General features: G+C 43.2%; 1 protein-coding gene across 1 annotated transcript in view; it reads left to right on the top strand.

The window, feature by feature from the left end:
• Window positions 1-292: 292 nt before the first annotated feature.
• The window catches only part of LOC311112971 (polymeric immunoglobulin receptor-like), a gene marked incomplete at both ends in the record, with an annotated part of 31,450 nt that continues 16,713 nt past the window's right edge, over window positions 293-15,029 (top strand). The window contains 4 exons of the mRNA XM_084156098.1: window positions 293-383; window positions 5,462-5,536; window positions 5,699-6,052; window positions 6,238-6,582. Of these exons, the coding sequence (XP_084012224.1) occupies window positions 293-383; window positions 5,462-5,536; window positions 5,699-6,052; window positions 6,238-6,582 (865 nt within the window). The remainder of the gene's footprint in view (window positions 384-5,461; window positions 5,537-5,698; window positions 6,053-6,237; window positions 6,583-15,029) is intronic.

Here is a 15,029-nt window from a genome sequence, read left to right on the forward strand (position 1 = left end):
ATTTTCATGTTCTCTAGTTCATGTGCTAGCTGGAACTGAGACTTCATCCATACGTCAAGAGAGTGGTATCATGTCAGCCAACGTTGGAGACACAGTGATCTTGCACTGCTTTCATGAAAGCGACATGGCAGTATTGTTCTCTTGGTACAAGCAAACCTTGGGAGTTAGACTTCAGCTCTTCTCAAGTGTCAATAAGTTTGAAAAGAATGCAACATTCTACCATGAGTTTAAGGATAACACTCGCTTCTCAGTGGAAAATGGCCAAGAAAAGAATCACCTAAGGATCTCACACATGCAGCTGTCAGATTCAGGCACATACTACTGTGGGAGCTCTTATAGCAATAAGATGGAGTTTGGAGAAGGAGCCATTCTCAATGTAAAGGGTAAAGAGAAAGTTAGTTTTTAAAACCTGAATTTAGAGATACAGTGAAGGAAAAAGGTATTTGATCCCCTGCTGATTTTGTATGTTTGCCCACTGACAAAGAAATGATCAGTCTATAAATTTAATGGTAGGTTTATTTGAACAGTGAGAGACAGAATAACAACAACAAAATCCAGAAAAACGCATGTAAAAAATGTTATCAATTGATTTGCATTTTAATGAGGGAAATAGGTATTTGACCCCCTCTCAATCAGAAATATTTCTGGCTCCCAGGTGTCTTTTATACAGGTAACGAGCTGAGATTAGGAGCACACTCTTAAAGGGAGTGCTCCTATTCTCAGTTTGTTACCTGTATAAAATCTGCCTGTCCACAGTTGCAATCAATCAATCAGATGCCAAACTCTCCACCATGGTCAGTGGATCAGTGAAAATAGTTACAAAAATGTACCTACACTATAGTAAAATCTCCCTCCATTTCATAATTGTTCTTCACATGCCCAAGATGCAGACAATCTCTATTACGTAGCTCCCAGTGTCGGTCAGTGCCATTTAAGATGAGGCAGGACGATTTCATATTCCATTCACTCAGTTCAATGTAACAGCAATAGGTTAATGCTACTACATGTTACTCAAATCTTCCTTATAAACATCATGAGGTTCCTACACCCTAGCCTATGATTGAAAGTTTACAACATAGGTGCACAAAGGTCAAGAGAAAGATTTGAGACACACATTGACACATTCAATACCTCCTTCCACATTTCTTGCCTGCATCAGCTGATACAGGGTGTAATCATTAGTACAACAGTTGCAAACAAGAGTTTCTATTGGGCAAATCCAGGTATGTTTATCCACTTTTTGATCTGTTTGCTTCCGTTTAAGAAATGTTTTTCAACAGAATCGGCGTAATGAATATACCCCTGATCACGCATAAACACAGTTCACTTTCATAACAGCCACGTTGTATTCCTTTTCACAGCTATGCGCTCCCCTCCTTTCACTTTTTCCCTTCGCTTGTGGACTTCAGTACACAACACATCAGCTGTATGTGACCAGGCGAAAAAACCTTTCCAAGCCAAACCATATCATAACCGCTACACACAGCCTACATAGTTGTCACCATATTAGCTAAAGTAATGTCATCGTCAACATAGTTAATAGAACTAATGTGTTAGGAAACCTGCTACAATCATGCAGTAATGTTAAAGTGTGCAGTCAGGAAGCAGTTTAGCACTTACACCAGTGGGCCCCGGTGGCAATACATTTGTAAAACCAAAAGCTTACCATGACTTGGAAGAGTTCCAGTGTTGAATAGTCATAGCCAGCTAGCTAACATAGCATCCTTCTGTTTGTGCAGGGTGTTTCAGTAGGCTATTGCTAGCTAAAAGTGAAAGTGAAAAAAATTGACGAAATCTCTCTCTATCTCTCTCTTGTTTCTCCTTCATTTTGGAAGAAATGTATTTGTTCAAAACTATAAAACTATTGTTATCAACTACTCACCACATTTTATGCAATGCAGCGCTAGCTAGCTGTAGCATATGCTTTCAGTTCTAGATTCATTCTCTGATCCTTTCATTGGTGGATAACATGTAAGTTCATCCTGCAAGAGCTCTTATTGGTTGTAGGACGTCCTCTGGAAGTTGACATAATTATTGTATAAGTCTATGGAAGGGGGTGAGAACATGTATTGAAGTCAATGTACCCAGAGGAGGACGGAAGCTAGCTGTCCTCCAGCTACACCATGGTGCTACCCTACAGAGTGCTGTTGAGGCTACTGTAGACCTTCATTGCAAAATAGTGTGTTATAATCAATTATTTTGTGACATGTGATTATATTTATTATAGTATTATCTTAAACTGATAACTTTTAAAACGTTTTTAAATTTTTATATTTATGAAATTCACTGAGGAGGATGGTCCTCCCCTTCCTCCTCTGAGGAGCCTCCACTGGTAGCTCTGAATCTGAGTAACAATCTGGACCCTTTCTTTCGAAAACTAGCCGCTGAAATTGTCGCTACCCCTATTACTAGTCTGTTTAACCTCTCTTTCATAACGTCTGAGATCCCCAGAGATTGGAAAGCTGCCGCGGTCATCCCCCTCTTCAAAGGGGGTGACACTCTAGATCCAAACTGCTACAGACCTATATCCATCCTGCCCTGCCTTTCGAAAGTATTCGAAAGCCAAGTTAACAAACAGATCATCGACCATTTCGAATACCACCGTACCTTCTCCGCTATGCAATCCGGTTTCCGAGCTGGTCACGGGTGCACTTCAGCCACGCTCAAGGTCCTAAACGATATTATAACCGCGATTGATAATAGACAGTACTGTGCAGCCGTCTTCATCGACCTGGCCAAGGCTTTCGACTCTGTCAACCACCGCATTCTTATTGGCAGACTAAATAGCCTTGGTTTCTCAAATGACTGCCTCGCCTGGTTCACCAACTACTTCTCAGATAGAGTTCAGTGTGTCAAATCGGAGGGCCTGTTGTCTGGACCTATGGCAGTCTCTATGGGGGTGCCACAGGGTTCAATTCTTGGGCCGACACTTTTCTCCGTGTATATCAATGATGTCGCTCTTGCTGCTGGTGACTCTCAGATCCACCTCTACGCAGACGACACCATTTTGTATACATCTGGCCCTTCATTGGACACTGTGTTAACAAACCTCCAAACGAGCTTCAATGCCATACAACAATCCTTCAGTAGCCTCCAACTGCTCTTAAACACTAGTAAAACTAAATGCATGCTTTTCAATCGAACGCTGCTGGCACCCGCCCACCCGACTAGAATCACCACTCTCGACGGGTCTGACCTAGAGTATGTGGACAACTACAAATACCTAGGTGTCTGGTTAGACTGTAAACTCAACTTCCAGACTCACATAAAGAATCTCCAATCCAAAGTTAAATCTAGAATCGGCTTCCTATTTCGCAATAAAGCCTCCTTCACTCATGCTGCCAAACATGCCCTCGTAAAACTGACTATCCTACCGATCCTTGACTTCGGCGATGTAATTTACAAAATAGCCTCCAACACTCTACTCAGCAAATTGGATGTAGTCTATCACAGTGCCATCCGTTTTGTCTCCAAAGCCCCATACACTACCCACCACTGTGACCTGTACGCTCTTGTTGGCTGGTCCTCACTACATGTTCGTCGTCAAACCCACTGGCTCCAGGCCATCTATAAATCACTGCTAGGTAAATCCCCGCCTTATCTTAGCTCATTGGTCACCATAGCAGCACCCACCCGTAGTCTGCGCTCCAGCAGGTATATCTCACTGGTCATTCCCAAAGCCAACACCTCCTTTGGCCGCCATTCCTTCCAGTTCTCTGCTGCCAATGACTGGAACGAATTGCAAAAATCTCTGAAGCTGGAGACTCTTATCTCCCTCAATAACTTTAAGCATCAGTTGTCAGAGCACCTTACCGATCACTGCACCTGTACACAGCCCATCCGAAATTAGCCCACCCAACTACCTCATCCCTATATTGTTATTTATTTTGCTCTTTTGCACCCCAGTATCTCTATTTGCACATAATCTCTTGCACATCTAGCATTCCAGTGTTAATACTATTGTAATTATTCTGCACTATAGCCTATTTATTGCCTTACCTCCATAACTTGCTACATTTGCACACACTGTATATATATTTTCTGTTGTATTTCTGACTTTATGTTTTTTTTACCCCATATGTAACTCTGTTGTTTTTATTGCACTACTTTGCTTTATCTTGGCCAGGTCGCAGTTGTAAATGAGAACCTGTTCTCAACTGGCTTACCTGGTTAAATAAAGGTGAAATCAACAAGAAAAACAGGTCTAGAAGACAGAGAAACAACATGGAGGAAGAGAAGGTGTACTCTGGGATCAGACAGTAGAACAATAAAACATATGTCCATTAAAATTCACGAGCTCTTTATTAACTGTATTAGTTTTGTTATTGTAACTGTAGCTAATAATACATTAAATTCATTGCTTCTCTGCCATTTGATATTGACTTGATTGTGATAAGATGAATAATGCATTCAATAATAATCAAGACAAAGGTTGTTGAATGTATTCATTTGGACCATACTCAGGCATTCTTTAAGTCGTAGTGTTGAAAAGTGTTTTCTCTTCTCATGCCACTAACACCCCGTCACACACACATCAACCTATTTACAGGTACTCTGTGGTCTGTGATGAAAACAAGATGAGGATGTCTCTACGCTTTGATAGGGCCTGCTGGCCTATTGCATGCAATATCCTTTCTCTCTCTCTCTCTGCTCTTTACTCTCTTTCTCTCTCTCTCTCTCTCTCTCTCTCTCTCTCTCTCTCTCTCTCTCTCTCTCCCTCTCTCTCTCTCTCTCTCTCTCTCTCTGTGGTTTTCAGCCGGATGTTAGAACTCTTAGTTCTCTCATACTGTAGGCTATACTACTTACTCTTCAAGTTGACCATTTTAGCAACATTAAACCAACACTTTTAATGAGGCAGCTTATCTATACCAAGTCAACTAAAATGTGTGAAAAAACACAATGAGCTATATATTAGGTAATTTGACGTAGAGATCAGGACAGTATTCTCAATCAGTGTGATGTTAGGCCACTAGAACCATGGACCTACTCAATAACAATATCATGGGAGGGCATTCTATCTATCTATTAATTTGAGTGTAAATCCTGAATGAGCGGTCACTAAAAGAAAACCACTGTATTGCATTTGCTGTGTTTGTCATGTTTTCTTCATAGATGTCTTTACTGAGGTGAAGTGACTGATAGAAGCCCTAGTGGATGACAGTGTCATAGAATGCACGTTCAAAACAGTTCACACATTTGAGTCTCTTAGACAACAGTAGCTGCAGTGATAAAGAATAAGTGAAACTGTGCTCCAAAAATTACTGCTCAATTTGTAGAAATCTAAACGATAAGATTCTACCTGTAGGAAAATTCTGTGACTCTGAACTGCACAAGACACACGTAAATGCCACAGTCGTGCCTGAATGAGGCGTCAACCAAAATAATTCGGTCCAGTTCGACCAATCACCTGTAACTCCACTGTTGAAGTGTTGTCTACATGGGTGGACTCTTTCCACTGAAGACCGAAGTTGTGAAGCGTTGACAACTTTAAAGATGATCACACTGTGTCTGATATTTCCACTTCTCGTAGAGATGGGTAAGTCAATCTTTTACATTTCTCTGCTTATGTGAGGTCCACACTTGATTTGGAGACACAAGGTATCCAATTATAGTTGTACAGACACCTTGACAATCCAAAGATGTATTTGAGGTATGTAACAGCTTAATATATTTTTATGTTCTCTTGTTCATGGATTAGCTGGGACTGAGTCCTCATCCATCAGTCAGGAGAATGGTCTCATTTCAGCCAACGTTGGAGACGCAGTGGTTTTGGTCTGCTTCAACAAAGTCGACACAGGAGTAAAGTTCTCTTGGTACAAGCAAACATTTAGAAATGTCCCTCAGCTCATCTCAACCATCTATAAGTATAGCAGTAATGCAACATTTTACCATGAGTTTAAGGATAACCCTCGCTTCTCAGTGGATGGTGGCCAAGGAAAAAATCACTTAATGATCGAAGACGTGGAACTCTCTGATTCAGGCACATACTACTGTGGAAGTTCTTATGGAAACAATTTGCAGTTTGGACAAGGAGTCATTCTCATCATAAAAGGTAAAGAGAAAGTTATTATTATGACACATTTTTTGTAAAACTGAATTTACAGATATACAGTGTAAATATGAGGTATTATCTTAATCAGATGAGATCTTAATTGAATAAATGTTGAGTTACAACACTTGCCACAGGGATATTCTAGAGAGATAAAATGGGTTTACTGGCCTTCTTGTCATGTTCAGGTTCCAGAAATATGCCTATACTCCAGCAGCCTGTGTCTGAGTCAGTCCAGCCCGGAGACTCTGTGACTCTGAACTGTACAATACACACTGAGACCTGTGCAGGAGAACACAGTGTCTATTGGTTCAGACATGGCTCAGGAGAATCCCATCCAGGAATCATTTACACCCATGGAGACAGGAGTGATCAGTGTGAGAAGAGCCCTGATGCTGGGTCTCCTACACAGAGCTGTGTCTACAACCTCCCCAAGAGGAACCTCAGCCTCTCTGATGCTGGGACTTACTACTGTGCTGTGGCCTCATGTGGGGAGATACTATTTGGGAACGGGACCAAGCTGGATGTTGAAGGTAGACTACATTTTGTAATATATACAGTATATGCTATTGTTAAAAAGATAAACATTACAGTTAATTATTGATTTGCGGTATCAACTGCTGGCCGTAGTGGAGTTGTGTAGTGACACTGTATACACTGAGTATACCAAACATTAGGAAGACCTTCCTAATATTGATATTGAGTTGCACCTTAAGAATCCTTCTTTAACCTGTCTCCTCCTCCCTGATTGACGTGGATTTAACAAGTGACATCAATAAGGGATCATAGCTTTAACCTGGTCAGTCTTTGTCATTGAAAGAGCAATTTTATTATTTCAGATTGTGACGTTGATACAAAGATGAGAATCCTGGTCCTTCTCTCCATCATAAGAACTGGAGTTCTCCTCTGCTGCCTGACCATCTTAATCATCATCTACACCACCAGGAAATAGATCAAGCTAAGGCCAGTGTCAATAGACTAGAGATGAGTTTTGGAGTAAAGTAGGAGATACTGTATCATCGCTATGTATTGCAAAGTATTATTAATTGAGATTGCTTAGTTGCTCGTATTGCATTAGAAAAATATTAGCCTGTGACTTCTAATTCAATTGAGCGTCATCATCCTTGCTTATGCAGTATGTGTTAATTGATTGAACTGATCTCCTGAAATCCCTGTGTTCAGAATATGCCTTCTTTTTGCATTAATAAATATCTATTTAAACAACTGATACGGACTAAAATAGACTTATTCCATCTCTTGGGTTCTGTACATACAGTATCCCTGTATGAATGTTTGTCCAGAGTGCTTCTGCAGAGACAACCTACTGTTACCATGCTAAACCCACCCACGCATCATGCACTCAGTGAGCTGTTCACAGGTATCTGAACACTTTGGTCTGCTGTGAGCTCAAGACAAGGCCGTCTCTTTGCTTTGGATATGCCTGGTTGGCCTTTCACTCACTATGTGGTTTCAGCAGGAAGTTTATGTGGTGTCAATGTTTTTTCTCTCATGCTTACATTGTTGATCAGGACCATAACAATTAGAAACACAGTCCACTGACACACTGCATGCTATATAGCCTCTATCTCATCACATGGGCAAGTTTCCCAGACACAGATTAAGCCTAGTCCTGGACTAAAAAGCATGTTCATGTTCATTCTTGAACTACGATAATTGATTTACAGAGTTTTAAAGTAGAAGTTGTATCAATGTATACTAGGCTACAGCTAAGAGCCCTATCCACCCAGGTACACCCCTGACCCCTACTAAACTATTTTTTACATTTTACATTTTAGTCATTTTAGCAGACGCTCTTATCCAGAGCGACTTACAGTTAGCACATACATTATTTTATCGAACCCACAACCCTGGCGTTGCAAACGCCATGCTCTACCAACTGAGCTACATCCCCTGCCGGCCATTCCCTCCCCTACCCTGGACGACGCTGGGCCAATTGTGCGCCGCCCCATGGGTCTCCCGGTTGCGGCCGGCTACGACAGAGCCTGGATTCGAACCAGGATCTCTAGTGGCACAGCTAGCACTGCAATGCAGTGCCTTAGACCACTGCGCCACTCGGGAGGTCTAACTATCAGGTGTTACACTTCAGTTAGAGCATGATTCTGTGAATGATAGGTAATGAGACTGATATAAAATAGACTTGTTTTATCCTGTAAGTGATTCCCCCATATACACTCATAATGCTCCACCCCTGTTCACCCTGGTACATATCGAGTCCTGTTCTATGTATAACAGTCCTCCTATAGGTCATCAGGAGAACCGTAACTAATGCATGTGGTGGGGCCAAGTCTATCACAACTCTTTCACAACTAAGTTTGATACCAAGAGCATATAAAAGTACATACTGTATATGTAATGTTTGCTTGAAAATGTATTGATTGCTTACCAGACAGCAGTATTACTTTAAACCCATTTTACTGATGGACATTTATATTTCTCTTTCCACACTGCAACCTCAGGATTGGACATCTTAAAGCAAGATAAAGCAAAGCAGTGCGATAAATACAACAACACCGAGTTACATACAGTGGGGAAAAAAAGTATTTAGTCAGCCACCAATTGTGCAAGTTCTCCCACTTAAAAAAATTAGAGAGGCCTGTAATTTTCATCATAGGTACACGTCAACTATGACAGACAAAATGAGAGAAAAAATTCCCAAAAATCACATTGTAGGATTTTTAATGAATTTATTTGCAAATTATGGTGGAAAATAAGTATTTGGTCAATAACAAAAGTTTCTCAATACTTTGTTATATACCCTTTGTTGGCAATGACACAGGTCAAACGTTTTCTGTAAGTCTTCACAAGGTTTTCACACACTGTTGCTGGTATTTTGGCCCATTCCTCCATGCAGATCTCCTCTAGAGCAGTGATGTTTTGGGGCTGTCGCTGGGCAACACGGACTTTCAACTCCCTCCAAAGATTTTCTATGGGGTTGAGATCTGGAGACTGGCTAGGCCACTCCAGGACCTTGAAATGCTTCTTACGAAGCCACTCCTTCGTTGCCCGGGCGGTGTGTTTGGGATCACTGTCATGCTGAAAGACCCAGCCACGTTTCATCTTCAATGCCCTTGCTGATGGAAGGAGGTTTTCACTCAAAATCTCACGATACATGGCCCCATTCTTTCCTTTACACGGATCAGTCGTCCTGGTCCCTTTGCAGAAAAACAGCCCCAAAGCATGATGTTTCCACCCCCATGCTTCACAGTAGGTATGGTGTTGTTTGGATGCAACTCAGCATTCTTTGTCCTCCAAACACGACGAGTTGAGTTTTTACCAAAAAGTTATATTTTGGTTGCATCTGACCATATGACATTCTCCCAATCCTCTTCTGGATCATCCAAATGCAATCTAGCAAACTTCAGACGGGCCTGGACATGTAATGGCTTAAGCAGGGGGACACGTCTGGCACTGCAGGATTTGAGTCCCTGGCGGCGTAGTATGTTACTGATGGTAGGCTTTGTTACTTTGGTCCCAGCTCTCTGCAGGTCATTCACTAGGTCCCCCCGTGTGGTTCTGGGATTTTTGCTCACCGTTCTTGTGATCATTTTGACCCCACGGGGTGAGATCTTGCGTGGAGCCCCAGATCGAGGGAGATTATCAGTGGTCTTGTATGTCTTCCATTTCCTAATAATTGCTCCCACAGTTGATTTCTTCAAACCATGCTGCTTACCTATTGCAGATTCAGTCTTCCCAGCCTGGTGCAGGTCTACAATTTTGTTTCTGGTGTCCTTTGACAGCTCTTTGGTCTTGGCCATAGTGGAGTTTGGAGTGTGACTGTTTGAGGTTGAGGACAGGTGTCTTTTATACTGATAACAAGTTCAAACAGGTGCCATTAATACAGGTAACGAGTGGAGGACAGAGGAGCCTCTTAAAGAAGAAGTTACAGGTCTGTGAGAGCCAGAAATCTTGCTTGTTTGTAGGTGACCAAATACTTATTTTCCACCATAATTTGCAAATAAATTCATTAAAAATCCTACAATGTGATTTTCTGGAGAAAAAATGTATCTATTTGTCTGTCATGGTTGACGTGTACCTGTGATGAAAATGACAGGCCTCTCTCATCTTTTTAAGTGGGAGAACTTGCACAATTGGTGGCTGACTAAATACTTTTTTCCCCCACTGTATGGGGTAAAACAAAAAAACATAAAGTCAAAAATACAACAGAAAATAGAAAATATATATACAGAGATGATGTGCAAATAGAGATACTGGGGTGCAAATTAGCAAACTAAATAACAATATGGGGATGAGGTAGTTGGGTGGGCTAATTTCAGATGGGCTGTGTACAGGTGCAGTGATCGGTAAGGTGCTCTGACAACTGATGCTTAAAGTTAGTGAGGGAGATAAGAGTTTCCAGCTTCAGAGATTTTTGCAGTTCGTCCCAGTCATTGGCAGCAGAAAACTGGAAGGAATGGCAGCCAAAGGAGGTGTTGGCTTTGGGGATGACCAGTGAGATATACCTGCTGGAGCGCATACTACGGGTGAGTGTTGCTATGGTGACCAGTGAGCTAAGATAAGACAGGGATTTGCCTAGCAGTGATTTATAGATGGCCTGGATCCAGTGGGTTTGGCGACGAATATGTAGTGAGGACCAACCAACAAGACCGTACAGGTCACAGTGGTGGGTAGTATATGGGGCTTTGGTGACAAAACGGATGGCACTGTGATAGACTACATCCAATTTGCTGAGTAGAGTGTTGGAGGCTATTTTGTAAATGACATCACCGAAGTCAAGGATCGGTAGGATAGTCAGTTTTACGAGGGCATGTTTGGCAGCATGAGTGAAGGAGGCTTTGTTGCGAAATAGGAAGCCGATTCTGGATTTAACTTTGGATTGGAGATGCTTAATGTGAGTCTGGAAGGAGAGTTTACAGTCTAACCAGACACCTAGGTATTTGTAGTTGTCCACATACTCTAGGTCAGACCCATCGAGAGTAGTGATTCTAGTCGGGTGGGCGGGTGCCAGCAGCGTTCGATTGAAGAGCATGCATTTAGTTTTACTAGTGTTTAAGAGCAGTTGGAGGCTACGGAACGAGTGTTGTATGGCGCTGAAGCTCGTTTGGAGGTTTGTTAACACGGTGTCCAATGAAGAGCCAGATGTATACAAAATGGTGTCATCTGCGTAGAGGTGGATCTGAGAATCACCAGCAGCAAGAGCGACATCATTGATATACACAGAGAAAAGAGTCGGCCCAAGAATTTAACCCTGTGCAACCCCCATAGAGACTGCCATAGGTTCAGAAAACAGGCCTTCCGATTTGACACATTGAACTCTAGCTGAGAAGTAGTTGGTGAACCAGGCGAGGCAGTCATTTGAGAAACCAAGGTTATTTTGTCTGCCAATAAGAATGCGGAGGTTGACAGAGTCGAAAGCCTTGGCCAGGTCGATGAAGACGGCTGCACAATACTGTCTATTATCGATCGTGGTTATAATATCGTTTAGGACCTTGAGCGTGGCTGAGGTGCACCCATGACCAGCTCGGAAACCGGATTGCATAGCGGAGAAGGTACGGTGTGATTCAAAATGGTCGGTGATCTGTTTGTTAACTTAGCTTTCAAAAACTTTCGAAAGGCAGGGCAGGATGGATATAGGTCTGTAACAGTTTGGATCAAGAGTGTCACCCCCTTTGAAGAGGGGGATGACCACGGCAGCTTTCCAATCTCTGGGGATCTCAGACATTACGAAAGAGAGGTTGAACAGGCTAGTAATAAGGGTTGCGCCAATTTCGGGTCCAGATTGTCTAGCCCAGATGATTTGTAGGGGTCCAGATTTTGCAGCTCTTTCAGAACATCAGCTGTCTGAATTTGTGTGAAGGAGAAATGGGGGGGCAAGGGCAAGTTGCAGCGGAGGGTGCAGAGCTGGTGGCCGGGGTAGTGGTAGCCAGGTGGAAAGCAAGGCCAGCCGTAGCAAAATGCTTGTTGAAATTCTCGATTATTGTAGATTTATTGGTGGTGATAGTGTTTCCTAGCTTCAGTGCAGTGGGCAGCTGGGAGGAGGTGCTCTTATTCTCCATGGACTTTACAGTGTCCCAAAACTTTTTGGAGTCAGTGCTACAGGATGCAAATTTCTGTTTGAAAAAGCTAGGCTTTGCTTTCCTAACTGCTTGTGTATATTGGTTCCTAGCTTCCCTGAAAAGTTGCATGTCGCGGGGGCTATTCGATGCTAATGCAGTACGCCACAGGATGTTTTTGTGCTGGTCAAGGGCAGTCAAGTCTGATGAGAACCAGGGGCTATATCTGTTCTTAGTTCTGAATTTATTGAACGGGCATGCTTATTAAAGATTGAGAGGAAAGCACTTTTAAAGAACAACCAGCCATCCTCTACTGACGGAATGAGATCGATATCCATCCAGGATACCTGGGCCAGGTCAATTAGGAAGGCCTGCTCGCTAAAGTGTTTTCGGGAGCGTTTGACAGTGATGAGGGGTGGTCGTTTGACCGCGGACCCATTACGGACGCAGGCAGTAAGGCAGTGATCGCTGAGATCCTGGTTGAAGACAGCAGAGGTGTATTTAGAGGGTAAGTTAGTCAGGATGATATCTATAAGGGTGCCCATGTTTACGGATTTAGGGTTGTACCTGGTAGGTTCCTTGATAATTTGTGTGAGATTGAGGGCATCTAGTTTGGATTGTAGGATGGCCAGGGTGTTAAGCATATCCCAGTTTAGGTCACCAAGCAGTACGAACTCTGAGGATAGATGGGGGGCAATCAATTCACATATGGTGTCCAGGGCAAGCGGCAACAGTGAGAGTGTCACGATCGTCGTAATGAGCGGACCAAGACGCAGCGTGATATGCGTACATTCTTATTTATTAAGTACACCACGAACAAAAACAATAAACGATACGTGAAGTCCAAGGTTAACAAACACAAACCTTACACGGAACAAGATCCCACAAATCACAAGTGCACAACAGGCTGCCTAAGTATGGTTCCCAATCAGAGACAACAAGACACAGCTGCCTCCGATTGGGAACCACCCCGGCCAACACAGAAATACACGATCTAGAAAAGAACGCATAGAAAACAAAACATAGACACTACACATAGAAACTAACACCCTGGCTCAACATATAAGAGTCCCCAGAGCCAGGGCGTGACAGAGAGACTTATTTCTGGAAAGGTGGATTTTTAGAAGTAGGAGCTCAAACTGTTTGGGCACAGACCTGGATAGTATGATAGAGCTCTGCAGGCTCTCTCTACAGTAGATTGCAACTCCGCCCCCTTTGGCAGTTCTATCTAGACGGAAAATGTTGTCGTTTGGGATGGACAATTCTGAATTTTTGGTGGCCTTCCTAAGCCATGATTCAGACACTGCCAGAACATCAGGGTTGGCGGATTGTGCTAACGCAGTGAATAACTCAAACTTAGGGTGGAGGCTTCTGATGTTAACATGTAAAAAAAACAATGCTTTTACGGTTACAGAAGTCAACAAATGATAGCTCCTGGGGAGTAGGAGTGATACTGGGGGCTGCAGGGCCTGGGTTAAGCTCTACATCACCAGAGGAACAGAGTAGGACTATAATAAGTCTACGGCTAAAGGCTTTAAGAACTGGTCTTCTAGTGCGTTGGGTACAGAGAGTAAAGGGGGCAGATTTCCGGGCGTTGTAGAATAGATTCAGGGCATTATGTACAGACAAGGATATGGAAGGATATGAGTACAGTGGAGGTAAACCTAAGCATTGGGTAACAATGAAAGAGATAGCATCACTGGAGGCACCGAATGAGCCGGTCTCCGCGAGTATGGGGGGTGGAACAAAGGAGCTATTTGAGGCAGTTTGAGAGGAGCTTGGGGCTTTACAGTGAAATTGTATAATACAAACTAACTGGAACAGAAATAGGCAAGGCATATTGACATGGGAGAGAGGCAAAAAGCAATCACAGGTGTTATTCGAGAGAGCTAAGACAACAACTGGTAATGCCGATGAAAGTTTGGGCTGAGGCTAAACAGATAAACAGGACAGGGTACCGTGTAAAGGAACAGTCCAGCAGGCTTCAGCTGTGCAACTGAGTGATCATAAGGTCCAGTGATCAGCAATATGTGAGTTCGAGAGCAGTTCGAATTGGTGCTACAGCACTGGCTAGCAGGAAGCACGGCTGTTGTTTGTGTGTGCTAGCGGGCCGAGGCTAGCAGATGGATCTTCGTGGTCGTCGCAACTGGAAGCCTGTTGAAACCACAGACGATTACGTCGGCAGACCAGTCGTAATGGATCGGCGGGGCTCCGTGTCGACTGTGGGAGGTCCCATCCGGTTGACAGAGAGGTAGATAGCCGGGAGATGGGCCTGACTCGAGGCTGATTAGCCGACAACAACATCCATTTGGTTGCAGCTAGCTAGTTGCGATGATCTGGAGTTAAAGGTCCAGTGATTCCGGCAGAAAAAAACGATATGTTCTGGGTCGATAACGCGCTGTGCAGACAGTGCAGACTGGCCAATAATAGTCCAGGCTAGAGCTGGCTGGTAGGTAGTGCAGGCCACGGACAATGGTGAAAAACCACTAACGGGGGCTAATAGCAAGTAGCTAGTTAGCTGGCTACTCCCGTCCGGTAGACAGAGAGGTAGATAGCCGGGATATGGGCCTGGCTCGAGGCTAGCTCAAGTCTAACTGGTGTTTGCTTCAGGGGCAGTGGTGATTAGCCAACAGCAACATCCATTTGGTTGCAGCTAGCTAGTTGCGATCCGGTGTTAATGTCCAGTGATTCAGTTATTCCGGCAGAAAATCTGATGTTCTGGGTGAAAACCGCTAACGGTGGCTAATAGCAAGTAGCTAGTTAGCTGGCTAGCATAGTTTCAACTGAAGATTCTAGATAAAAGGTAAGTCAATAATAGAATCCGTTCCACATTGAGTGAGGCGGGTTGCTGGAAAGTATATTTAGTAGAAGGATGATAAATGTGGATAGGGAAATATATACGAAATATACAAAAAACTGGCTATTTACACGGACACACACATAGTACA

The sequence above is a fragment of the Coregonus lavaretus genome (assembly GCF_964263955.1).
Source record: "Coregonus lavaretus genome assembly, chromosome: 39".
Classification (NCBI taxonomy): domain Eukaryota; kingdom Metazoa; phylum Chordata; class Actinopteri; order Salmoniformes; family Salmonidae; genus Coregonus; species Coregonus lavaretus.